Source organism: Urocampus carinirostris, chromosome 16, assembly GCF_059441175.1.
Source record: "Urocampus carinirostris isolate Australia breed hairy pipefish chromosome 16, RoL_Ucar_1.0, whole genome shotgun sequence".
Lineage (NCBI taxonomy): Eukaryota > Metazoa > Chordata > Actinopteri > Syngnathiformes > Syngnathidae > Urocampus > Urocampus carinirostris.
In genome coordinates, this window is record NC_142364.1 from 17569129 (window position 1) to 17596851 (window position 27723).

General features: G+C 40.8%; 1 protein-coding gene across 1 annotated transcript; it reads right to left on the bottom strand.

Annotated features, from left to right (window-relative positions):
- Positions 1 to 947: 947 nt before the first annotated feature.
- Positions 948 to 27723, bottom strand: cercam (cerebral endothelial cell adhesion molecule). The gene is made up of 12 exons (XM_088356278.1): positions 27345 to 27723; positions 21568 to 21678; positions 20641 to 20758; positions 18584 to 18718; positions 18310 to 18514; positions 17160 to 17279; positions 17003 to 17079; positions 14732 to 14838; positions 14512 to 14644; positions 10692 to 10819; positions 9072 to 9275; positions 948 to 2638 (listed from the first exon to the last, which is right to left on the bottom strand). Exons 1-12 carry the CDS (start codon positions 27551 to 27553, stop codon positions 2404 to 2406), a joined length of 1782 nt encoding a protein of 593 aa, XP_088212404.1. The 5' UTR covers positions 27554 to 27723; the 3' UTR covers positions 948 to 2403.

Consider the following 27723-nt stretch of genomic DNA (forward strand, 5'->3'; position numbering starts at 1 on the left):
ATTGTGAAGTGTATTTTTTGGGAATATTCCCGTTAGCAGAATGTGTCATACTTGCACTGTCCTGCAGTGTCCAAAACACCTCAAGAAATAAAACAACCCCTCATCCCCATCGTTACTATTATGGATCTTTGATACGTTTTAAAGCCAAGAATGAGAAAAACTCGAGTATCAATTGACAGAAAACCAGACTCCAAAAAGCCCATGAGAAAAGATTTTTTTAACAACTGCTCAAACAATAATCTCAATATCCCTACAATTTTCCTCCGAGTGTAAAACGTCCACTAGAGGGCATCCAACGCAAGTTTCATCCACCATTGCTTTAACCGATACTTTCAAGCAGGGGTCTCAAACTCATTTGACTCGGGGGGCGCAGGAGCTAGGGCCTTGGTGAGGTTGGGCCGAATTGGGTTTTCAGCAAGAACCCACTGTTCCCAAATATCTTTTAAAAAATGCGACTTAAAAAAGATCTAAAATGTTTCATCAAAAATAGACCAATCAGTAATAAATGAATCCATAATTTACATGGGCTGCACTAATATCAAAGGGACAGTGACTATCATTCGAAGACTAGATGTTGTTTTATTGTGCCCGGCAACCGAAAACGAGTGCTAAAAAGAAAGAAGACAAACTACAGAGACTTAAAGTGACCAAACCACGACATTTTTCTTCTTTTTTTGCCTTTTGCAAAGAAAGGATAAAAAAGGAATAGAGAAAAAACATGAAAAAAAGGAAAAGGGAAAAAAATTGAAAATGAAAAAGATAAAAAAAGAAAGAAAACATTTGAGGAAAAGAGCTTGGCAAAAAAAGGTCAAAAAAGGGAAAAAGACCATTATTTGTTTTGTTTTGGGTGGTATCAGTTATGTTATGTAATATAAATGCTAATTTTTCTACCTATCAGTATTTTAAAACATGGACGTTTATTTCATAGTTCGTGTGTTTTTGCTTATTGTTTTTAACCAGTAATTGTTTTTTTAAATGAATCATATTTTACCACCAGAATGCGCTTAATAATACACACTGTCCCTTTAGACTTTCATAATAAGGCTGGGGCCTTAAACTATCACCCAATGGGCCACAATTGGCCCCCGGGCCGCGAGTTTGAGACACTTGCCTTAAAGGGACAGTGTGTATTATTGAGGCATGAAAAGCTCTTACTCTTTGGAGAAAATCACACTTTCAAGTCAAAAAGGGTGCTCTACGTGAATTGTGGAGATCCAAGGAGAAAATTATTTGAGGGTTAATTAGAAGTGCCAGATGTATCTCTGGGGATAATCTTAGCTTAGTTGTTAGCCTGATCAGGAGCAAACTAGCTATAGAGAATAAACCACCACAGTAACTAAGCCAAGCAAAATTTAACCTACTTTCATGCAAGCGACTTGAGTCTAAATTCAGCCAAGATAATAAACGCAACAATATCTTTTTAGGTTGTACAGTGTACCGAAACATATCTCCTCCACACCCTTCTCGCATTTTGAACCATTGACCCACTTTCATGCCTGATTATTTGACCACTAGATGTCGCTATATTGTGTCGTGCAACCAAAAACGAGTGGTAAAAATCACAAGGGAAAATACAAACGGAGACTGAAAGTGATCAAACTGCACCGTTTTCTTCTGAATTTCGGCCTAGCCTTTGGCGAGCTTTTGGGGTTTTTTGGGGGTACCTGTAGCAGCAAGATGGCTAGCAATTATGTCAGCTCCCTCTAGGTGAGGCTCATGTTCTTGGGTTGGTGGAGCCATTACCCATTAAGGTTGTCGGGGCACCATTTTATGTGGTGTGTCATGGGCAAGTACAGCCTGGTGGCCCTCATCCCTCTTTCCACCCGGTCTCGAACTGGGCACCTTTCTGGTGTTAGGCGATTGTGTTTCTTAACCTATGACTATTGTTTTTAAAAGGCAAGTTAACATGATAGATTATGTATTTTTGCTCATCATTTAAATAAATGTTGTATTTTTTTATGTAAAGAATTTTTAACCACTAGGAAGCACTGAATAACACTCACTGTCCCTTTATAATAAAGATGGCATCAGCACCAATACTAATACCTTTGTATCAATGTTCATCCATGCAAAATTATGTTTTCTAAAGCTTTACTTCGAAATGTCTCTCAGATTGTCAATGCGCACCCGATAAAGTGTCCATTTGGTACATCCAAACTCTTAATGAGGTACATTTGGTTAACAATGAAATGAATACACATTCTTTATGTTTTCCTCTTTCTTGTGCCAGAACCAAACCAGTCCCTGAAAAACCCGAAAAAAATCCCCCAACCCGTTCTCTCCCGAGCCATGCCATCGAAACGCGCTTTGTGTGAAAGTCTGCCTTGAATTGGCACTGGCGGTCCCTGGTGGCAAACGGTGGGATTACAACGCTTTTTCCAGTATTCACTTTGCGGTGCCCCTCTAGAGTTCGTCTCTGTATGAGGCAGAGAGCATCTCGGCTGGGGGGACGCCCCCTTTGAGGGTTTTGTGGGACCCTCGCCAATCCGTGCGCACAGCATCATCGTCCCACAATGTTGAAGTCTCCGTGTCGCTCACCCACTGCGGGTCGCCGGCGTAATGGCACGGCTGCACCAACAGGGGGCGTGTGCTGAAAGCTTCTAAGTTTCTGTTGGGGAAGTGGGACTTGTAGTCCTCACTGAGGGAAGAAAGGCAACAAGTACAAATTGAGTCAATGGGAGGGACACAATGAAGAGAAAAATAATTATAAAAATTGACAGGTATGGTACTGTTTGGGGTTGAAGCAAACAATAACACAACAATTTTTTCCGGAGTTCAAACATTGAAGGAGCTATATGGAATTTGGAACATTATTACTCTCTGGCGTCACCTCCTGACTTGTGTCATCATTGCAGCCTCAGTCAACTCGTTCATGATGTGCGTGCAAGTAAGTGCAATTCTTAGATACGCTTGGATAAACTCTTTTTTTCATCCTTCTTGAGGTTTGGGTTGGGGATTGGGCTGTACTTGAAATAGGCCTTTTCTTACTTTCACATGTTTCAAGCTACACTGAGAAGTATATTTTTTAAAAAAGAATCTGCCGGGAGAATGTGTTCGGCCCCGAACAGCTTTACTAAAAGTAAGATAAAAGCAAAAAGACAGTTTAAAATAAAAATAAGGGATTTTTGAACTCAGTGGGGCATTGCTAACACATACTCAATAAAGAAAATAATCATATTTCAACTTTTAAAAGGTGCTTTCCGGAATTTGAAAACCTGTTACTCTTTGCCGCCATCTCCTGGATAAATTTCATGATCGCAGCCTCCGTCAGATCATCCCTGATGCATATCTTACACGCGTCTTAATAAACTCTTCCTTTTTCATCATTTTGGGGCTTTGGGTTGGCATTTAGACTGAAAGTGAAACATATATTTTTTTACCTTTACCATTTTCTTGCTACACATACACATTGTCCCTTTACTTTTTCTTACAAATGTACTGAGCAAAAATTGTGATTTATTACCTTTAAGACGAAATTACAAAATTGTGTTCTAATTCTCTTATTTTAACATGTTTTCCAGTTTTGCTACAACAAATCGTTTTATTTTTTATCAGTGAAATGAGAAAATAAAGATACTGAAAGGGACAGTGTGTAATATTTAATGCTTCCTAGTGGTCCAAAAAAACTTTAATTCAGTAAAAAAAACACATTTATTTGAATACTAGGCAAAAATACATGGACTATCATACCATTGTTATTCCATTAAAAGAATAACCTAGTCGAGAAACTAGATGATGCTGCCATCTTTGTCTGGCATCTTGCTGTTCCGCTGTGCTCTGTGGCACTTGTTTTCATTCACATTCGACCATAAAGTTCCATCTATTGGTCAAATATTACACACTGGAGCTTTAAAGGTGGGGTGCGTAGTTTGAGGTGTTGAAAGTCCGTCATTTTCCGTATTAAGCATGTGTTAACAATGCCCAACTGAGTTCAAAGAGCCTTTTTCCCCTCCCACCGAGCCTATCTGCTTTTAGCCTTCTTTTAGCAACGCTGTTCCGGGACTTGCAACACATTAAGTAGAAGGAAAGTGGGGGAGGGGAGTTTGGATGATGATTGAGCTCAGTTTTGTTTTTGCTTGTGAAGCATGGGAGTGGTCAAATCAATAAAAGGCCTGTTTTAAACACAGTCCAAACACCAACCCAAACACCCCAAACAATGAAAAAACAGTTGATTTGAGTGTGTCTCAGAAAGTACTTGATGGATGAGCTGATGGAGGCTGCAATCATGATTTTAAGCCAGGAGGTGGCGGCAGAGAGTAACGAAGTTTTGAATTCCGGACAGCGCCTTTGAATTACAAAATTATCGGCCAGTGGATTCCCACGTTTTCAGTTAAGATTAAACAATTTCCTGCGGCACACCAAACAAGGTCTGATGAAACATTGTGTGACGCAGCAGACCGGTTGAGAATCACTGACTTGTTACACTTAAAAGCATGGAGTCCAGATGTGGAAACGTTGTGTAATCATTGATTCTTAGTGGAATGAGAATCTCAGAGGCGCTTGGCTCGAATCCCGCACATGTTCGAGCACATGGACACAGCCAAGATGTCTGCTGTGCAGGCCTGCAAATATTTCCCCTCACAAAGTCTGTATGTTACATATTATGTCCTATACGTGGCCAACACATGAGGACCACATGTGTAAACTTGACATTCATACAAAACCCAAAAGCTCCACGTACATCCTAATGCAGTGTTTTTCAAACTTTTGAGCCAAGGAACACCTTTTGAGGGAACTTAAACGCAACACGCGACAGAAAAACGTTGAAAATTAATTTCTGTTGTCCTTTTAAACCTTAAATGATCGTGTTGTAGAAATTGACAGTACAAAGTTTTCCTTTCTTTTGCGCTCCCTGTGGCCCAGGAGGTCATACAAGTAATTCATTTGTATGCTGTAATTTCCAATTTTACAACATCCTTAACTTAGTTATATTATGTTTGTCTCCTTTTTCTAGAAAACAAAATCACTTAAAGAGACAGTGTGTAACATTTAACAACTGCAACGCATCGATTATCAAAGAAAACCAATATTGTTTAAATAATCAGCAAAAAATGCATGGACTACATATAATCGTACCTTTTTTAAAACACTCGTCGTGTCACGGTTGCCAATTGGCCCCGCCCGTTTGGCGCGAGCTGCGGCTCATTGACAGATTGGCTTCCCCCCTATTTAAGCTCAGTGCTCTCACTCTTCCTTCGTCAGTCTGTCGACGGACCTCTGCACCCGCAAGACCTGTGTTTTTGACTCTGTCCGGTTTCATACTTGTGTTTCCTCTCCTCACCGTTTCTGTCTATTTTGTCTGTTTAATATCAATCTCTAGTGTCTAGTTTTGTTTCCGTCTATTTTTCCTGTTTAATATCGATCTCCAGTGTCTGGTTTCGTTCCCGTCTATTTTGTCCTGTTTAGTATCGATCTCCAGTGTCTGGTATCGTTCCCTTCTATTTTGTTCTGTTTAATATCGATCTCCAGTGTCTGGTATCGTTCCAGTCTATTTTGTCCTGTTTAATATCAATCTCCAGTGTCTGGTCTCGTTCCCGTCTATTTTGTCCTGTTTAGTATCATCTCCAGTGTCTGGTATCGTTCCTGTCTATTTTGTCCTGTTTAGTATCGATCTCCAGTGTCTGGTAACGTTCCCGTCTATGTTGTCCTGTTTAGTATCATCTCCAGTGTCTGGTATCGTTCCTGTCTATTTTGTCCTGTTTAGGAACCGATCTCCAGTGTCTGGTATCGTTCCCGTCTATTTTGTCCTGTTTAATATCAATCTCCAGTGTCTGGTCTCGTTCCCGTCTATTTTGTCCTGTTTAGTATCATTTCCAGTGTCTGGTATCATTCCTGTCTATTTTGTCCTGTTTAGTATCGATCTCCAGTGTCTGGTATCGTTCCCGTCTATTTTGTCCTGTTTAATATCGATCTCGTAGAAATTTGCATTAATTTTACATAACAAGAGCCTCACTTAGAGGGAGCCATCTTGCTGCTATGTGTACTGCAAAAAAACAAAAACCTTGTGAAAAGCTGGCTATAGAAAAATAAAGAAAAATTGTGATTTTTGGTTACTCTGAGTCTCCGTAGTTTGAATTCTTCCTTGTGCTTTTTGGCGCTCGTTTTCAGTTGCACGACACAGAAAGACGACATCTGGTGGTCAAATATTACACACTGTCTCTTTAAAATGAGCAAAACATCTACAACATTGTTTTATTTTATTTTGTAAAATAAGAACATAATAATTAAAATCAGCAGAATAAGACATCAAACAAAAATAGAGTTAATTAAAGGTGGTTTTATTTGACCTCAAGATGCTGCTGTATGCTGTAGTGCAGGGGTCGGGAACCTTTTTGACTCAAAGAGCCATAAAAGCAAAATATATTAATTTTATTTTGGGAAAGAGCCACACCATATATTATGAGACAAATTTACTAAATTGCTAAACCCGCGCCACAGACAAAAGCTTAGTCTTCAGTACATTTATTTTTGATGATTTGATAAAAATTATGAAAAGAGAATAATGCCAGAGCCCGTGTCCCAAAATCAACAAACATACCACTTTAAACTTGTGTCTTTTTTGCAATTACTTAAGATCGGTTAAACTCATTTTGACCCTTTTTTTTTCCACACATATTGGTTTCAAAACCAGATGTAAGCAGTTATTTTGTAAAAATGTCACAACATTCTGCAAACAGGGAGCCTGATGTGCTTATCTATGGCGCAGACGGCGTAGGGCGAGAGATGGGAGGGAGTGCTTGCACTTTTTGCATAGCTCCACCCATCCCTCCCACTCACCCAATCAAAAAACTTTAAGTTCTCTTCCGGTGTTTTGGCGTATTTACAGTGTGTTCTGTGGATTCATCATAAGGTATCTGAACACTGAAGACAGATAATATAGTGAGGTTTTATATAACGGATTCTTTAGCGATGTACAGCCAGAACGAGTTTTTTTTTTTTTTTTCGTGCAACACCTTGACTGTAAGTTGTAGTGAAAAACGTGCCCTATATATAGTGCCAAGCACAACTTTCATGTCAGCTTTGGTTTGGCTTTGTGAGTCTTTGAACAGGATTAATAGCTTACATTTTGGACGAGATGGAGAAAATTTGCATGCAATCAAATTTGTCTCCGAGCCACAGGTACTCATAGAAAGAGCCATATATGGCTTGCGAGCCATAGATTCCCGACCCCTGCTGTAGTGCAACTGAAAAAGAGTGCTAGGAAGCACAAGGAAGAATATAAACTACAGTGACTCAAACACTAAAACACACAAGTTTTCTTCTTATTTTTTTGGACCAGCATTTGTGAGTTTTTTGTGTGGCCGTAGCAGAAAGATGGCAAACAAATATCTCAGCTCCCTCTGGGTCACTGATGTCAAACTACTGGCCAGGGGTCCGATTGTGGCACACCACATCATTTTAAAACCTACAATGCCTGTCGAAGATGATATGATCACTAAGTGACAGGTCAGCGCAACTACAGTGTTTTCACCATACCAAAGAGTGGAATGGAGGAAAAATGTTCCCCAAAATTTCCAATTTATTTTCAAAAATAAATAAAATTTGATTGATTTTTCTTCATAATTTTTTTTGTATTTTAATTATTTCTTATTCTTCCTTTATTTGACTTTTTCTGATCGGATTTTGCTACATTTTTAACATATATATGTGGCTTAATCTTTTTAATATAAATGTAATATTTTTGATATGAGTCATATATTCAGTTATTTAACATGAAGAAATCGTTATTTATTTTACATACCATTCAATGACATTTCATGTGTTCACGTGATGGGTCGGCATGGCGTTAGAAATAAGGTTGCTTGGACAGGTGTTGGATGAAGTTCAAAGCTTTAGGTACTTGGGTTGTGATGTGGCTGCAGTTGGTGGAATGGAGTGCAAGGTATTGCACAGAGTCAATCAAGGAAGCAAGGTTTTGGGTGCTCTGAGGAGAGTGATGCAACATGAGTATGAGTATGGATGTTAAAAGGGGACCGTATGAGAGTCTGATTGTGCCGATTGTGTTGTATGGTGCAGAAAGTTGGAGCCTGAACACAGATTTGAGAAGGAAATAAAATGTTTTTGAGATGAAGTGTTTAAGGAGTATATTAGGAGAGACAAGATTGGATAGATTGAGACATGAAGTTGTGAAGGACAGAACTGGAGTAGTCTTGGAACTGAGCAAGCGTGTGGATAAGAGAGTACTCGGTTGGTTTGGACAGATGCAGAGGATGGATGAGGAGCGAATGTTGAAGAGGATCTACAGAGCAGAAGTAAATAGAAGGAGACCAGGTGGAAGGCCGCGATTGATGTGGATGGATGGTGTTATGAGTGCACTGCAGGAAAGAGGTCTAAATATAATGGAAGCTAAATCTCTTGTTGGTGATAGGAATGATGGAGAGGTTTTGTGAAAGGATAGTAGGATGTTTAGACGTGTTCTAAGGGATGGGCAGGGCACCCATAAGATGCGGCAGGGGTAAACCAGTGAAAGTTGTCAGGCCCTGCTGTTGAACAGAAGAGTGTATTGTGTCAACTTTTTCCCTTTTTTAAAATTTTCTTTATTTTTGTGTGTATTTGTCTTGCTGTCGATAGATAGAAGTGACATAAGTCACCCTTTGAGGGCAGCCATTGCTCTGATGTGGCTCTCTGTGAAAATGAATTTGACACCCGTGCTCTAGGTGATGCCCATGGTATGTAAAATGAACACATTTCTCAACTTACTGATTAAAAATGATAGTTTGTGTATTTTTGCATATAATTTGAAATAATACAGTTTATTTTTTTTTACCACTATGAGGTGATAAATAATACCCACTGTCCTTTTCCTGTCCATACCTCAGAAGAAAATAATTAGTGTATCGAGATAAAAAAAAAATAGTGATGAGCTGGCACCTTATGGCTAAATATTACAGTTACTCAGATGATCCCTGGAATAAATCAAAGCTACTGAACAATGGCTAAATCTTTGCAAAGATAAAATTGGAAAATTTCCTGCAGCACAGTAGACAAGGTCTCGTGGCACACTGGTTGAAAAACACCTTTCTAGTAAACCTCAGCCGCGTACAACTGCAATCCGACACCCGATTACCTACTTGGGATGCTTGTCGTACATGATGGGGAGGAACTCGTCGACGGGCAGCATCTTTGAGAGAGGCTCGGCGTTGAGCAGCTTCTGCGCCCCCTGCTGGGAAATGGCGTACGACAGCGTCCAGTAGGAATAGTCGGCAACCACTAGGTTCTGGACTTGGTCGACAGCTTCCTCCTTCGCCGGGTTCACCTGCTTCCGGCCGAAGTATCTGAGGCGGCAATAGAACGGTTATCACATCCGTCTGTTAAGTTTCCTTGGGAAGCAAATTCTCTAAGAGCGTTCTTCATTCGCGCCCTAGTGCTGTGGAATGCTCTGTCCTCTGAGATAAGTAATGCAACCTCAGTGGAAGTGTTGGAATCTAGACCGAAAACACATTTAGAGTTTGGGGTCATTCAGAAAATGTTGTGTTTTCCGTTAGCACTTTTTTTTATTAAATGAGTTTTCCAGTGGCTGTTTTTTCTGGTCCATATTAATCTTCTCCTTCGGTTTGCCAGTTTCAGATCTGGATTTTTCTTTGCCACTGTGCCAGATGTTGACACTGGTGTTTTGCGGGCGCCATTTAACCAATGTACTAGTTGAGAACCTATAAAGCTCCTCTTGCTCAGTTGTTGCTCTCACTTCTTTTTCTACTTTGGTTAGAGCCTGTTTGTGCAGGGGTCAGGGACCTTTTTGACCCAAAGAGCCATAAAAGCGAAACATGTTTTAAAAAGAAATTGAGAAAGCCATACCATATATTTTTAGACAAAATTAAAAAAACTGCCAAACACACTCTCTAGACAAAAGTTAATTCTTCAGCACATTATATTTCACTGTGTATCATTGATGATTTGATCAAATGTATGAAATGATAATAGTGCCAAATCCTGTGTCCCAAATTAATGTAAATATGCCATTTACAATTTGTCTTCCAACTTCAATTAAGAGTGTTGAGGCAATTTTTTCCCATAAAATGTGTCCTTAATAACGTTTTTTTAAAACAATGTGCATGCAAAGTTCTTTGTAAAAATGTCACAAATTACTGCAAACGATAAACATATCGTCATATTCACTTTTGGTGTAGACTGCACTGAGCAAGAGAGAGAGAGAGAGAGAGAGGGGGAAGTGCCTTGCGCTGTTTGCAGGGATCCGCCCACCTGTACTGCTCACCCAATCAAAGTCTTTGCCAGCGTTTTTATTTATCAGTTTAAATGGTTTCTTATTGAACTTCTGCATTAAGTTGCTTCGGCGTTATATGGAACAAAATCGGGATGAAATCACTTGACTTTGGAACGCCACAGAGAGATGTGCAATAGTTACATTTTATTTCGGAGCCATACGTACTCATGAAAAGAGCCTTATATGGCTCCCGAGCCGTAGGTTCCCTACCCCTGCTCTAAAGGGAGCAGTACACATTATTGCAGGAGATCTTCAGTTTCTTGGCATTGGAATAGCTTTTATTTCGTAGAATACAGAGGAACTGATGAGTTTCCCATAACAGTACTCTTTTGATGGCTATTCTGAAAGTTTAATCACACCCACAAATGTGATGCTTCAGATACTTGACTAACTCAAAGAGATCAGGGGATGTTGTAATGGTTGTCTGTGGAGTCTTATGACTATTTGTGATTAAAAAAATGAGACTTACATGAGATCCCAGTCCAGCTCCACCTGCTCCACCTCCTCCATGAGCCGCAGAACTCGTCGCTTGAAGTTGGGCTGGAAGCGAACGTCGTCCTCCAGCACCAAAGCCTTGTCTAGCTGCATGTCCACCATCTGAAAAGCAGCACGTCAGAAGCAGCGCGGCCGACCCGGCACCGGAGATTACCATAATTCCAGACTATAGATTTTACACGATTAAAAGCCACAAGCCCAAATTTAGGGACAAAACTGAAACAGCCATAAAAATAAACCAAATCACGTCAATTTCTTACACTTTGAAAAAAAAAAACAGTGGGGAAATGTCCAATACAGAAAAACAACAAATTGTGCCATGATTAAGAGACTTGTTTGCGCACTATGTCAGTTTTAATTAACTAGAGTGCAGTAAATAATAATAAATAAATGAACACTAACACATACGCAAGAGTGTAATAAAGACATTCCCAAAACAAAACTCAATGTACTTTACCAACCAAAATTCAGACACCTGTAAAATCACAATAGCCTGTACACACGCAGAGCCATGTGACTGATCTTGAGCTCTCCCTTCCCATGCCTGCCTGATAGAGTGATGAAATGAAAATGAAATGAAAGGAAATGAAAAATGAAATGATCTGCATTTTTCAAGTCAATGACTTCCCAAAGCGCTTTACAATGTGCTCCACATTTCCCAATAGTGGCCTTGCAGCCATGTAAGGCGCTAATCTGCTTATTGGGGGTATTAGGGGTTCAGTGTCTTACCCAAAGAGACTTCGACATGTAACACGGACGAGCCGGGATTCGAACTGGGATCCCTTGATCCCAAGATGAGCACTCTACCTCCTGAGCCACTGCCGCCCCTGAGCTACTACCACATAAGGAAATTGTCATATATAAATGCTGATTAAATATGTTGGTGTGGAACCCTACTTACGAAAGTTCGTAAGTTGAATTTGGTTATAAATTGTTTCAGTGCTAGATTTTGTATGGAATGTATGTTTAAGGCTTGTACAAGTAACCTGTATTGTCTTGTAGTGAAAAATAAACATTTAATCAAATTATATGCTCTATAAAGATGAATAAAGTGAAGTTTAACTTTCTTTTGGAAGATGAGCTTTAAGAGTTCCTCCTCCGTGGAAGAAAGTGGCCGAAAAAAAGCGATAAAACCATTTTCTCAACCGCATTAAGCTTCCATATTCCACTCCCATTTCAAATGAAACGGTTCGTCTATTCTTTAGAATAGAATAGAATAGAATATACCTTTATTGTCATTGTTACAAAATGGGTTAACATATTGTGACAACGAAATTGGGCATGACACTCCAGTTTTACACATTCACAATGAGGTATGAGCCAAGAAGATAAAGGAACAGAGAAGATAAGGTTATAAAACAAGGGGGATAAGGCTATAGTTATAATTTACATGGTATTTACACAAGAAATGTCGGCATGTGGGATGTTACATACAGTGTTGTCGTGATACCGTTGGTATCGTAAGGGTTGTGCAATATTGCATTTGGTGCAAAGTCATCATAGTGCAACAAATAGTCAGCATATGCATTGGTGCAAACATAGACAACATAGTGCAGAAAAAAGGAAATGGTCAGACATTGTGCAAGGTGAGCAGTAAACGTAGTGCAGTCGACATGTGCAAGAACATAGACATTAGTACCATTATATACGTATGAGGTAGTGTTGGCACATGTTTTCAGGTTTTTTGTGCTGTGTCTGTTTTGAGCAGTGAACAAACATAGTGCAGACAGCATGTACGTGAGTACCATTTTACATTCGTGTGAGGTAGTTTTTTGCAACAGTTTTCAGTTTTTTTGTGCGGTGTCTGTTTAGGGTGGTAATGGCTGTGGGGAAGAAGCTGTCTCTGAGTCTGTTTGTTTTTGCTTTGTGTGACCTGTAGCGCTTGCCGGAAGGCAGCAGGTCGAAGAGGTGGTGGCCGGGGTGAGAAAAGTCCATGATGATGTTTTCTGCTCTGCTGAGGTAGCGAGAGCAGGCAATGTCCTCCAGACTGGGCAGAGAGCAGCCGACGATTCTCTGGGCTGTTTTGATGATCCTCTGGAGCTTTTTCCTGTCTGCTGCTGTGCACCCAGCATACCACACCGTGATGCAGTATGTTAGGATGCTCTCCACTGTGGCTTTGTAGAAGGACACCTGCAGCTGCTGTTTTAGGTTATTTTTCCTGAGCAATCTCAGGAAGTGCAGTCGCTGCTGGGCCTTCCCTACCACCGCTCTGGTGTTTGCAGACCAGGAGAGGTCGTCGGATATGTGCACACCCAGAAATTTGAAAGAGTGGACTCTCTCTACACAGTCTCCTTTTATGGTGAGTGGTGCTGGATTCCTGCCATTCCTTCTGAAATCCAGAATCAGTTCTTTTGTTTTTGTGGTGTTCAATATGAGGTGGTTTTCCGAACACCATGTTGAAAGTGACTCCACCTCATCCCTGTATGCCGCCTCGTCCCCTTCAGAGATGAGGCCGATCAAGGTGGTATCGTCAGCGAACTTAATTATAGTGTTTGTGGGGTGGGTCGGTGAGCAGTCGGAGCTGTAGAGGGTGAAAAGCAGGGGGCTCAGTGCACAACCTTGGGGGGAGCCAGTGTTCAGTGTTAGGGTGGGAGAGACGTGGGTACCGAGTTTCACCGACTGTGGGCGGTTGGAGAGGAAGTCCATTATCCAGTGGCAGATGGAGGGAGAGAGTCCTAGGTGTGCAAGTTTCTCCACCAGGATCTCCGGGATAATGGTGTTGAAGGCTGAGCTGAAGTCCAGAAAGAGCATTCTGACGTAGCTCCCCCGGTGGTCCAGGTGTTTCAGCACGGTGTGAAGTGCTGTGTTTATGGCGTCGTCAGTGGAGCGGTTTGCCCTGTAGGCAAACTGGTGGGGGTCCAGTGTGAGTGGCAGGGAGTTTTTGATGTGCCGGGACACTAACCTCTCGAAGCACTTCATGACCACAGGCGTAAGAGCTACAGGCCTGTAGTCGTTGAGGCTTTCCACTGCTGACTTTTTGGGGATGGGAATGATGGTGGAGGTTTTGAGGCAAGGTGGGACGGTCGCCTGTGACAGGGACCGGTTGAAGATGGTGGTGAAGACCCCAGCCAGCGGATTGGAACAGTCCCTGAGTACCCTCCCTGGTACTCCATCCGGGCCAGTTGCCTTCCTGGGGTTTATGGTATTCAGCGCACGCCTAACTTCGTGCTCCTGAAATGTGAGAGAGTTGCTGCTGGTTGTTGGTAGGTGTGATGTGGCTGTTTGTGGCCTACCAGCTTCAAAGCGAGCGAAGAACTGATTAACACTCTACACCAACCACATCAAATGGATGCACAAGATATTAAACAATAAAAATGTCAAAGTTCTTAGCGTGCTGGAGATACAGTATAGAGAATGTTTACACACAAACCAGGAAGTAGCCGTATTTCTTCTTCGGGATGGATGCTGGGTGACCTCTCAAAGCGCCACCACACGCCGGTAGTGGCGGAAAGAAGCACTACTGTACTGTCCTGTACTTGGAAAAAGGTCCACAATACAAAATCTAACTCACAGCAATGTCTGAATAATTTTTAATATCCCGAAAAAAATGTTCGCTTTTCGAATGGTCGTAAGTAGGGGAGCGTCTGTTGTGTCAGCATGCATAGTGTTTTTTCTGTGTAGTAGCAGCAATACTTAGTCACCTCTCTATCACTTTGTCATGTCCGCAAGGGATGGGAGAGCTTAAGATCAGTCTATGGGTCAGCATGTTTACATACCCGTTGTGATCGTATGGGTTTCAGTACAGTATATTGAGTTTAGCTTTGAGAACGTTTTTGGTACTTTGCTGACGTTACCTCCTTCCAGATGTGGAAGTGGCTGAGGAAGCAGCCAACCTCCCCTTTCGTTAGAGTTCTTCCCGAGAAGGGGTCGTAGTAACCCGGAAGTAAGCCCACGCCAAGGATCTTGATGTCGCTGCTGTTCAGCGCACTGCACACACACAGGATTTTTTTTTTTTTTCATCGAGGTGCAACTAATTGTCTTGTTATATTTCCGACAATTTTTCAGGGTCCTCACTTTCCATCCACAGCATCGACGACCTTGACGTCGATCTCCAGCTCGTTCAGGGAGAACAACATTCGTTCTCTGCGGTCGGGGCGTCGGCGCAGATTTATCAGGTAAATCTAAGGAAGGGGAAAAGTAAGAAAAATATTCCACCCAAAAATGAATATTCACAATTTTTTCATGCTTAAGAGTGTGTATTATTCGACCACTAGATAATTGGTGTATTGCAACTGAAAACAAGTCCTAAAAAGAACAGGGAATAATAAAAATTACAAACTCATTTTTTGCCCAGATATTTTGAGGATTTTGGGTACCTGTAGCAGCAAGATAGTGGACAATGATATCAGCTCCCTTTAATTAATCTAATTCATCTAAAATAACTGCAATTTTCTCGACCTACAAATATCTTAAAAAATGCGAGTTTATATTTATATATTTTTGCTTGTTATTCAAATTATTTTTTATCACCACTAGGAGGTGCTTAACATAACACAATGACCCTTTAAGTGGAGTAAATAAAAACAAGCAAATAAGGAGAAAACATTTATTCACTTGTAGAAGATTTAAATAAAAGTTTTTCAGATATTTCTTGATGCCCCCTGGGGACATTTGCCCCCCTACTTTCTTTTTTCACCTCCAAAATCGTGGTGCTTTTTCTAGTCAAGTCAAGTCGTGTTTTTTGTATTGCCCTTAATCACAAGAAGTCTTAAAGGGCTGTATAAATTACAGACTAATCAAAATAAATTTGAAGAATACATATAGCAATTTAATAAACAATGGACAATAGACACAATTTCAAAGAGTACAGTAGAAGACTCTTACTTGGTTTAAAGGGGCAGTGTTTAGTACCTTCATTCAGTAAAAAAAAAAATATCAATTTGAAAAACGGGCAATCCACCCATTATCTGCCACGCCTATCCTCAGTAGGGTTGCGGGTGTGCTGGAGCCCATCCCCTTTATCTTCAGGCAGTGGGCAGGGGACACCCTGAAATGGTTGCCAGCCAGAGAGAAACAACTAACTCGCCTATTCACACCTAGGGATAATTTGAACCGGCCAAATAACATGCTTTTGGAATGTGGGAGGTAACCGCAGTGCCTGGAGGAAACCTACGCAAGAACAGGGAGAACATATATACTCCTCACAGAAAGGCTGGTAGCAGGATTTGATCCCATGACCTCAGAACTGTGCCGCAGAAGCGCTAACCACTCATCCGCCGTGCCGCTGAACTATCATACCAATGTTAATTTCTACAGATATAGGTTGATGAATTTGTACTTCTTCTACGCAGCGAAATCCATACCTAGTCGTCGCTGCCATTTTTGTCCGGCATCTTGCTGCTACGTTGTGCTTATTTGGGACTGGTTTTCGTTCACATTCGACAATGTAATGGTCTGATTTTACCTCTAATCAAGACACAGGTCTGATAGGATTGGGTATGTTCTACTGATTTAAGATCCATAAAAATGTGCCCCAACACAATAAAACAAAGATCAGGAACCTATGGCTTGCAATCAATATACAGGTATGGCTCTTTTCACAAGTACATCCGGTTCGGAGAAAGAATGGAAATTGCACAATAATTTAATTTAGTTTTACATTCTTTTGACATGTAAAGACATCCTTTGGACATGCGAAGCCAGGTCAACATTCTGATCGATATTCAGTTTGGACCAGTATGTACAGTTTACAGTCAACAGACCCACGGACTTCATTTTGGCTGTAGGTCACAAAATAATCTTTTATATGGAAGCTCATTAAATAATCTCTGTTAACTGTTGAGACACTTCATGATGTAAACCCACTGAACAAACTGACAACACCCAGAGCAATTTCATTGGCTGAGCGGTAGGAAAGGGCGGAGCTATACACACAGTGCAGGCACTCTTTCTCCCCTTCGTCCAGGGCCGTCTGCACCCATGGTAAATAAGCCCGTAGCCTCGTTTGCACCATTTTGTGACATTTTTACTAAAGAACTTTGCTCGCACCTTGTTTGGAAACTTTAGGATCAAAATGCCGGTCAAAATGAGCCTCAACACTCACAAGTAACAACGGGAGGGAGAGACATTTCAAGTGGTATATTTATGTTAATATGGGACACAGGCTCTGGCATTACTATTATTTCATAGATTTAGTCAAATCATAAAACGTCACAGAGTGAAAACAATATCTGGAGAGCAAATTTGCTGGTTTTATTGGATTTAGAAATATTTCTGCTTTTATGGCTCTTTGGGTCAAAAAGGTTCCCGACCCCTGGAATAGAGTGTGGAGTGGAATGTGCTTACCTCATCAAAGCCCATGAGGTCTCTTTGCTTAGGGAACATGTGAACGTATTTAGAGGGTTTCATCGGGGGTCCGTCAACTGTTGGAAAACAACAAGAGAAGAGTTTTTGTAAGATGCAAAAAAAGCAGCGTTACCTCATATTTGTAAAATGATCTTACTCATGGACTCCAAGTGGACGTGAACGAAGTTAAGGCGATCGTCCTCCAGGGTGTGCTGAGGTTTGGTCGGGATATTCAAGTAGCCGTAGCGCTGCTTGTTACACAAGTACATCTGAATTTCTGCAATCAGTTCAAACACAATCACAACAGAAAGTTGTAAATTGACTGATTGACTTCATATCCCCTAGACCTGTGATGTCACCGGATGACAACAAAGACTCATGACAATGGCGGGTCCCATTAAAAGACAGACGGCGATTGTAGTAATCGGCGAATGCATAGCGCTTATTTCTGCTAGAAGTTGAACTTCGGACTGCTTCGTCCGAGTTGCGTGCTTTGAGCATTAAAAGCTGCGTGAGGTTAGTTTACCTGCCGCCATCTACAGCGCGTGTTCCCTTTTTTGCCTTTGTCTATTTTTAGGTAGGTGATTGTGACTTTTCCTCTGTGGTATTCACCGCGTGTCTTGCAATTAGTATAATATTGTACAAATAGCTCCACGTTAGCGTCCGGGCTAAGGCTTCCAGTTTTAGTTGGTCCAGGTTAATCCCATTAGCAGTTGGCTGACTGGCTAGCCTGCGCTGATCATTTGGTATATTTACGGCTTGGTTCATGTTTGTTCTTGTGGCCTCTTTTTGTCTTTGGCTCCCAGTTATCCTGGCTGATTACTGCATGCTTTTGCTCGGCCAGCCTCCCGTTTTCTGCCGATTGGTCTCAGTAAGCCCTTTTTGGCAGCTGGCTAGCCTGTCGTGTCATGGCTAGTTTAGCCCCTGTTAGCGCTCTGTGTGTTATTTTTGCCAGTTTGCCCAATTTTGGCTGCTAGCCATTTGTTGTACCATTGCTGCACCCACATGTGACACAATGCCTCGGCATTATCCGCAAAAACTACCTACTAATATGGTGACTGGCTTGCTAGGATGCTTGTGTTCCTCACATGATGTCGAGGGCCAAAATGCATTATTTTGGAAAACAATTGGAATATATCCAATGAAATAGATATAGATGTTATGCAAGATCATGTAATATTCTGTCACATTTTGTATCTTGTAAGATTAGAGTTCCCCTTTAAAAACATGGCACACTGGGAGCTTTTTCTGTTATGTTCATTAATGAGTGCCAACACAAAATACGTTAGATCAGAAGGTTTGCAAACCTGCGGCCCGGCAGGAGAAGGCAAAGACAATGATATCGTCGTAGGGCCAGGAGTACTCTTCATGTGGTGGGAAGAAAGCCAATTTCCTCATGCCCTCTTTCCTCAAGTCCAGCAACATAGTAGAGTGCACCATGGGAACCGGGTAGCAGCCCAAGCGGTGGCGGTGGCGGGTTGGGAAATACTCGGCAGTTCTTCGATAATACCCCTAAAAATAAAACAATCGAGAATGAATGTTAAGTTTTCAGCAGAAAATGCCTTTCGACTTGCAGCTGACCTGCGGCGTTATTCCACACCAGTAGTTGGAATATGCTCCCTGAGAGTCCAGCATGGGCGCTATGACAGACTTGTTCTCAGCTATAAGCAGGTTGAGGGTGTCCGGGTTGGTAAGGATGTTGTCCGTGTCGGCGTACTGGGATCGGGAGAAAATAGATAAGAGTTATTTTTTTGTTAATACAAAGAACCCTTGCTGGTTCACTGCTTTTCGGATTTTGAATGGAATTGTCTTTATTGTCATTGATAACAAGTATCGTGCGTTGTGTTCAGAGTAGACACCAATTGTTATCACGGGCGCAAGTGAGGGAGGGTTTTGTGTGTCGGGTGGGCGTGAATATGTGCTGTGACAGGCTGGTGTATGCTGTTAGTCAAACAACTGGGGGAGACAAGTTTTTAGCGGCTCGTTCCATTGAAAATGTATTCAGCAATTAAATCGGACTCAGAGGAAAGTCAGAAGAGCACAAATAAATGCTCATCACTAGCGGTTGCTCCGTACATTTTTATTGTGTTCAGGAATCAACTGAGGTGGCGTTCGGAGAATATCTAAAAGCGAGGATGCAAGTCCGGCCTACTGCCACGGCTAAGTAAAAAGCCAGCCCCTGTGACGCAACAACACCAGATCGATTACCCATAAAATGGATGACCTGAAGCTATAACTCCCGGTAAACCGCTACATTTGAGAAGTTGTATTTTAATCATTGCAGAGAACTGGCTCAACTTGAGGAACATCTAGCCAGCGGCTTTCTAAATCGCTTTCTTACACTGAAAGGAGAAGCCCCCGCTAATTTCCTTGTACTTTTGTATAATGACAATAAATTAATTCAACTGCAGGTCTGTGTGCTGATTTGTAGAACTATAGTTGTCAATTTGTTAAAGTTGTTTACTCTCAGTTGGTAACGTCAACACGCGGTAAGTTCTACCCTTGGGGGCTTTCATAAAAGTGCAATGCTAGTTTGCAGAATTTCAAGTTGTTCCCAAACAACTGCGTTAATCGATGGATGTCTGGATGATCAGTTGCATTTTAGTATAGGACAGTGGTTCTCAACAGGTCTAACTTAAGGAATCTCCATCATTACAAACCCTAATTAAAGTGTTTTTCTATAAGGCGCATCAGACTATAAGGCGCACGCCCCGAAAAAGCATTTTATGATAGGTTTCATATATTAGGCATAATGGACTATAAGGCGCATAAGATTCAAAGTGCAAATAAATAAGTAAATAAATAAAAAAGTTGAAATTCAAATAATTTATTTCATAGAACATATCTTTATTTTATTTTGCTACACAAGGATACTGCTGAAAGTGTAAATTTCCCTACGGGGATGAATAAAGTATCTATCTATCTATCTATCTATTTATCATAAGTTAACATTACGACATCATGTTTCACCATTAAAATTAATGAATCAATTCATAAATGGTTCATGTGTTATCCTCACACTAAATGATACCCTCTATTGCCAGCTAGACTGCTACATCAAAAAATAATTTGCAACTAAAGTTCTGTGTTTTTGTTTTTTGTTTCTTTTAGTAACAGTTAATATTTTGACCAAGACTCTCCAAGACCACTCTTTAGGTTTCTCAAAGGCAGAACAGTGAACTCATACTGTCACAAATGATTTTGCACCAAACATCATTTAAATCTATTTGATCAAACATACACATTAAAAAAAATACAAATAATACTATTATAGCACATATGGTTAGTAGAAAAAAATATTTTATCATTAATTGAAATATAGAAAGGATTTTCACACAATTACCATCATAACCACAAGAGGGTACTTGAACACTACATGTTTCTCAAAGGCAGAACAGTTACTGTATGAAGTATCATTTAATTGTAACTATGTATTTCCAATGTTATCAAGCGTATGTACTTGTATTAAAGTTGCACAGGATTATTACACTTTTAAACCCACATTTAAAAAACATTGTAGAATAAACTAGCAAATAAATATTATCGCAAAAAACAAAGGATCACTGTGTTTTAACGAAGATCCGTCCATACTTGGAAAAAGTGTTTTTGCTCCTGAAAGGTGTTTTTGTGTTCCTTACCAAGATGTAGTCAGCCCAGCGTTTTCTGGCGAAGTTGAGTGCTGCCTGCTTTAGCTTCATCACATACTCGTATCTGCTGTTGGGCCAATGTTTTGGTCCAAGTTCTCCCGCGTAGGACCTGAAACGGACCATTGTATGAACTCACTTTTCCAGTGGGAGAGGATTCATGCATGCAAAAAAATTTAAATCAAATGCTTCACAATTGGCACGTAATTCTGCTGATTTTAAAGGGACAGTGTGTATTAACTAGCACCTTATATTGCTACTAAAACTATTTATATAAAATATAAGCAAAAATGAGTAAGCTATCACATTACTTTGCATTTTTTAAAATACTCGGTCGAGAAATGAGAATTGATTTAACATAACATGAGCCCCACCTAAAAGGGAGCTGAGATAATTCTCTGCCATCTTGCTGCTAAGGATACCCAAAAACGTCACAAAGGCTGAGCAGAAAATAAAAAGTAGAATGATGCATTTTGGTAACTTTGAGTCGTAGTGTGTATTCTTTCTTATGCTTTTTAGCGCTCGTTTTTGGTTGCATCATACTATGCAACGGTCAAATAATACACCGTGTCCTCTTCAGACGTAATTTTCTTATCTTACAAGAAAAGTATGGTATAGGGGTCTGCTCTGGATTCCGGCCTTATTTGTCTGCATGGTACCAGGGGGCAAAGGCCAACTTTTCGGAAAATTTTTAGATTTTAAGTAAAACAATAAATCAAACAATACAATTCCAAATAATGCTTAAATTCTGCAATTTTATCTTTAAAAACAAGTTTAAAAGAAAAGAAAAACTAAGACTTAAATTAATCAAATTTCTGTTAAAGAGAAGCAAGATTTTTCTATCCATTTTAGTTTGTTTCCCGTGTATTAGAAATCGAAGCGGTTAAGGTTATTTAACATGCACAGAACTTTGAAACTCACACAGGTTGCTCCATGGGTCTCCATTCCACATAATGATAGAATTTCTGCATGACAGTGAGCCATTCTTTCAGTATTGCTGTGGTGTTATCTGCATTGTGATCTGTGGCTGCCCTGTAAAGCACAGAAAAAGGCTTGATGAAAAAAAGACACACTTCTTTCTTATATCATTTTTTTAATACTATCCAGACCCATTATTAGGATATAACCTTTCATAGCCTGACGTCACAGTCCAAGCTGGAGGCAAAATGATACTCGCTGGTCAAAACACTGAGTAAACAAACCTGTCGTTTCTGGTCATTCGGTGTAAAATGTCGTCATATTGTGTGTTTGGGTGCCAGAATCGGAAAAAATCGCAACAAAATCCCAGCAGACACTCCATGTCAAAGAAAAAAAAGAGAGTTGTGGTCAAAGCGTGAAGATTGGACCGGGGCACTCATCAAAAATGCTTAGGTTTGCAGCGCACACTTCATATCAGGTAAGAGAAAGTAAACGGGTATGATTGTTGCCATCGAGTCCATATTACATATTATATCGGTAAAGTATCTTGTTATTTTCTCAGCTAACTGTTAGCGTGTAGCCTCAATGGCTTCAAGAGATGCTTCTTCTACAGGAGATATGGAATGTGTGCCCAATGATTGTTTGCAATGTGTGGCTGTTTTTATTTTTGATTACAGGGCTACCATTGGAATTTAGGCTACATGCTAATAGTTAGCTGAAGCTAAGAAAACAACAAGATATTTTGCCAATCTAATAAGTAATATAGACTTGGTTGTAAAAATCATAAATGATTCATTTCTCTTACCTGATATGAAGTGCACGCTGCATACCCGAGAGTTTTTGATGAGTGCCTGGGTCCAATCTTTTCGCTCTCCTCTCTTTCTTAGCTCAGGAGTGTCCCCTGGGATCCTTTAAAACTTCAATTTACGATCACTTAAGTCTATTTCTCCAATTCTGGCACCCTTACATACAACATGACAATAACTTGAATCAACAACAGCTTTCTTTTCTTCAGTCTTTTGACCAGTGCGAGTTTCCAAAGCGAGAAATCACAATTTAGTCCCCATGACGTAAAAAAAAGAAAAATCTAGCATGAAACTTCTCTCCCCCTTGCCAACAAGTGAGTCACTAGTTCACTCTTGACAGATTGTAGCCGCAGACATCTGCTGTTTATCACTATGACGGCTCCGATGCAACTTGTTGTTCTGTGCATTTAAGTGGACAATAGATACTAAAATAGAACTTGATAAATGAATCGACTTTTCTTCCTCCACGTGTTTGTTTTTTTTCCAGGCTACAAAAGCAGAGCAGTGTTTCCCATACCATAGAAAGTGTCTCGGGGGCTGCCAGGTTTAATTGGTCCTGCCAGAGTCTCATAAACTTGTATTATTAAAACATATATATATATATATATATATATATATATACATTTATATAATATATATCCATCCATTATCTGCACCGCTTATCATCAGTAGGGTCGCGGGGGTGCTGGAACCCATCCCAGCTATCTTCGGGCAGTGGGCAGGGGACACCCTAAACTGGTTGCCAGCCAGACGCGGGACACACAGGGACAGACATTTCACTCGCTCATTCACACCTAGGGAAAATTTTGACTGGAGTGCCCAGAGAACAACCAGGCAAGCACTGGGGAGAACATGCAAACCCCACACAGGTGGGTTCGATCTGCCTTGATACCGTTTCTATAAAAAAATTCTTAGATTAAAAAACAAACTGGCTGGCAACCAGTTCAGGGTGCCCCCTGCCCACTGCCCGAGGATAGCTGAGATAGGCTCCAGCACCCCCGCGACCCTACTGAGGATAAGCGGTGCCGATAATGGATGGTATCAAGACACTCTTTTCTGGACCAAAGTGTTACTATAACCCTACAACTTCACAACGAGATCCAACACACTTATTTGCATTGATTAACATGCTTAGTGGCTTGTCACAGCCCTAATATATGAAATATATACGTTGGTGACCTCTGGTGTACACAATGAGGCAAATTCAAAACGCCTAGCCTAGATTGAGTCAAAGGTGACCTGGGGCCTCTCACAAGACTTTGGGTTGGAGAGCACCAAACAGACACAGACTCCACATTTTTGGACTGTCACAGGAGGTTGGCTGAAATAACCAGTAATTTAGACACAGTTGCTTAAAAAAGGACCTCAAAGCTGCATGACGGACCTCCAAAAACCATTGGCCCACAATAACGCATGCCCAAATCTGTGGTATGTTACGAAAGGATAATTTGAGGTTGGAATTCCCAGAGGCAAATTGCCTCATCTTAATGACAAAGATGAACAAAAAGCACCAATTTTCCTGCAAACAGTAATCCAAAAGACCTTTTCTTAAAATGAAATCCAAGGTAAGTGATTTTTCCACAGGGTTTGAAGCTTCAAGCTAGAAAATGGCCAGTCATTATTTTATAGTGCAAAAACAATAATTATAAGTAAAAAAAAATCCTAGTTGGCAAATAATTTTGCCTTTTTTAAACTATAAAAGTTTAATTTGTCCATAAGTTGCTTCGGTGCTATATTTTGTATGGAATGTATGTTCAGGATTTATATAAGTATGTTTAAGGGTTGTATAAGTAACTTGTATTGCTTTGAAACTGAAAAATAAACATTTGATAAAATAATATGCTCTATAAAGTTAAGTTCAACTTACTTTTGGAAGATGAGCTTCAATAGGTAGGCACCTTCCTTCTCCGTAATAAAAAGTGGCCCAACCGCGTCAAGCTTTCTTATTCCAATTTCATTTCAAAAGAAACGGCTCGCCTCTTTTTTATACTTTACATCAACCATATTGAATGGATGCACGAGATATTAAACAAAAAAATGTCAAAGTTTGAAAGCGTCTGTATTTATAAATTAGTTTGTAGTAGTAAGCATAGTATATAGTACCTGTGGATCCACACTGCAGAAATTCCAGTTATTTTTGTATTTCTATTATGAACATTTTATGAATAACTTGATTTAGGTACTGTAAACAGTTCCTGTGCCAATAACAGCTTGTTTCAAGTTATCGGTACTGTTGCATTATTAAAATATGTCACTGTCCAGATTAAGTCCTCATACAATCCGTTCATTTATAACATCTTTAATTATTTAGTCATAATTATGTAACTTCTGTTGTATTTTATTTTGTAGTCAGAAGTGGCCTTGAATCTAACTGCAGTCTATCACTTTACTTCATTAAATGGAATACACAATGCAAGACAGGAAACAAATATTTCAGCGATCACATTAAGTAAATTCCAGCTTGATTTCCTCAAGCAAATGATGAGCGGCTTGAGCAAGATTTCCCCAAGTATGACAAGGCTATCATCAAAAGAAGAGTGCTCCGTTTAACTTTAATCTTTAACTTTGTAATAGATTTACAATCAGCCTTTAGACTACCCTTTTTGTGTAAGGATAATGTTAAACCACCTCAGCCTTGGCATTTGTGAATTCCTACAGCCATTGCCTGAAGCTCATTTATGTCCAGAATATTCAGTAAAAAAATGTGGGAGATATATATAAGTTACAACAGTACTCACGATAACGGCTGAAACCAGTATTGAAGGCCTTCAAGCAGCCTTTTAAAAATCAGGCATCCAAAATTACGAAGTTACTGACATGGTTTCCGTAAGTTCAAAATATTCCAGTTACTGATGGTAATATCTGGCTGAAATCATCATTGCGTAAATGTACGTGCCTCTCTTGGACGCGCTTGAAAAAACTGTTCTTTCATATTTTTTGTGGTTTCTGTTGGCATTTGGACTGTGTTTAAAACACTCCTTTTCTTAATTTCACCATTTTCATCCTAGAAAAAGGAAAGCTTCAAGCACGCGTGTAAAATCACTCTCCTCACCGCCTCCCTTCTTCCAGCCTAATGCGCTCCGTAGCAGGGATACTGAGTTAAAAAATGAAAGCAAATAGGCGCGGTTCACAAAAATATATAAACTCTTTGACCTCAGTTTGGCATTGTTAACACATACTTGATAAAGAAAATGGAGAATTTTCAACTTTCGAGGACACCTCAAACTACACACCCCACCTTTAATGCCCACAGCTCTATACTGAAAACGTTAAAGGGACACTGTGCAATCCTTGACCAGTAGATGTCACCGTATTGTGTAGTGCGACCGAAAACAATTGCTACAAAGCACAAGAAAGTATGCAAACTATGACAACTCAAAAGTGATCAAAGGTTTTCTGGTTTACCCATAGCAGCAAAATTGTGGACAATCATGTCAGCCCCCTCTAGGCGAGCATCATGTTATGTAAAACAAATACAAATCTCTTGTCAAGTCAAGTCATATTTATTTGTACAGCTCTTAATCACAAGATGTCTTAAACGTGTAAAGAACCGAAACAGGAGGAGGACCCAGATGTGTGTCGTTTCTCACACAAGCTTTATTTTACGGGAATGGGGCAGTCATGCACGTTAAGCCAAAATGCCAGTGATTCGGCAATTGTTGGACGGAAGACGCAAGGCAGCAGTATGGCGTGGAATGACAGGAAGCCAGAGGCCGACGAGATCGATACCAATTGCATAAGCAGGTATTGGACAGATGGGGTCTATACCGGACAGGACGGGACATACAGGATTGATATCAGGCACTGGAGACTGGAGTCCGATAACAAGCAGGACGAGATAGACGGAAACGAGACCAGACACTGGAGATCGAAATTAAACAGGACAAATTAGACAGGAACACTACCAGGCACTGGAGATCCATAGAACAAAATAGCCGGGAACGAAACTGGAGATGGATATTAAACAGGACAAAATAGACAGGAACGATACCGGACAGGAAACACAAGCAGAAAACCGGACAGGGTGAAAACCCACGTCTTGCAGGTGCAGAGGTTCGTTGACGGAATGACAACAAGTGAGTGAGAGCACTGAGCTTAAATAGAAGGGAAGCCAATCGGGCAACGAGCCCCAGCTGGCGCCACACGGGCCGGGCCAATTGGGCGCTATGGCAACAGTGGCAAAACGACTGCACAGGATTACAATGACACCATCCCCTGATCTTAAACCAACATGCGGGCAAGGAAAAACTCAAAACCTCAGCACAAGGAATATAAGAAGCCTTGAAAAGTGGTAATCACCCTTCCAGGATGGCCAGGGTGCAATGAGTATTTTAAAAATGCACGTTTATGATAGTTTGCCTATTTTTGCAAAACATTAAAATTAATAGTTTTTTTAATGAATGAGGGTTGTTTTTTTTAAGTCAAGGCGGCTTTAAATGATACACAGTGTCCCTTTAAAAGAAAACAAAATATATAAATAAAGGGTATTACGGCGGCGCAGTGCTTAGCGCGCGTGAGGCACACTTCTGAGGTCATGAGATCGAACCTCCTAGGTAGAGTTTGCATGTTCTCCCCAGTGCTCGCCTGGTTTTTCTCTGGGCACTCCGGTCCAAATTGTCCCTAGGTGCGAATGAGCGAGCGAATTGTCTGTCCCTGTGTGACCTGCGACTGGCTGGCAACCAGTTCAGGGTGTCCCCTGCCAACTGCCCGAAGACAGCTGGGATGGGCTCCAGCACCCCCGCGACCCTACTGAGGATAAGCGGTGCAGATAATAGATGGATGGATGGATAAATACAGAAAAAAAAACTGTGAAACAAGAGGATCTATCACTTGCCAACAGAACATTTATCTCCTTAGTGTGGGCCTCGAAGTTAGACAAACTCGTGTAGAGACAAAAGCGAACGAATATGAATCTTTCCTATGATCAGACGACTTAGTTCATTTTCCAAAAGAGAATTAATCGTCATAACTCACCAAATGGAGATGCGATCTTTGGGGTAGCTGAGCCTCTCCAGCGCTCCGAGGTAGTAAGGCAGCGAGTGAGCAGCGTTCCTGGCTATGATGGCGACCACCACCGTCGGGGGCTGCATTCGCGACTCTTCGGCCGATCTCTCCTCGGAGAAATAACACCGGGACGGCCGCGACAACAAGCCCAAAATGCACGCCAAGTAGCCCAGCAACATGGTGAGATCCCCCGGTCTTCTCCTGCAAGGGAGCAAAGGAGGGGAGATGTCGGACGCGTCAGCAGTCCAACTAACTTAAAACACACCCAAGAAAAAAAAAGAAAGGAAAAAAAAAAAGCCGAGGACATTCCAAAGTTTCCAAGCCCCTTTTTCCTTTTTCAGTGTACAAG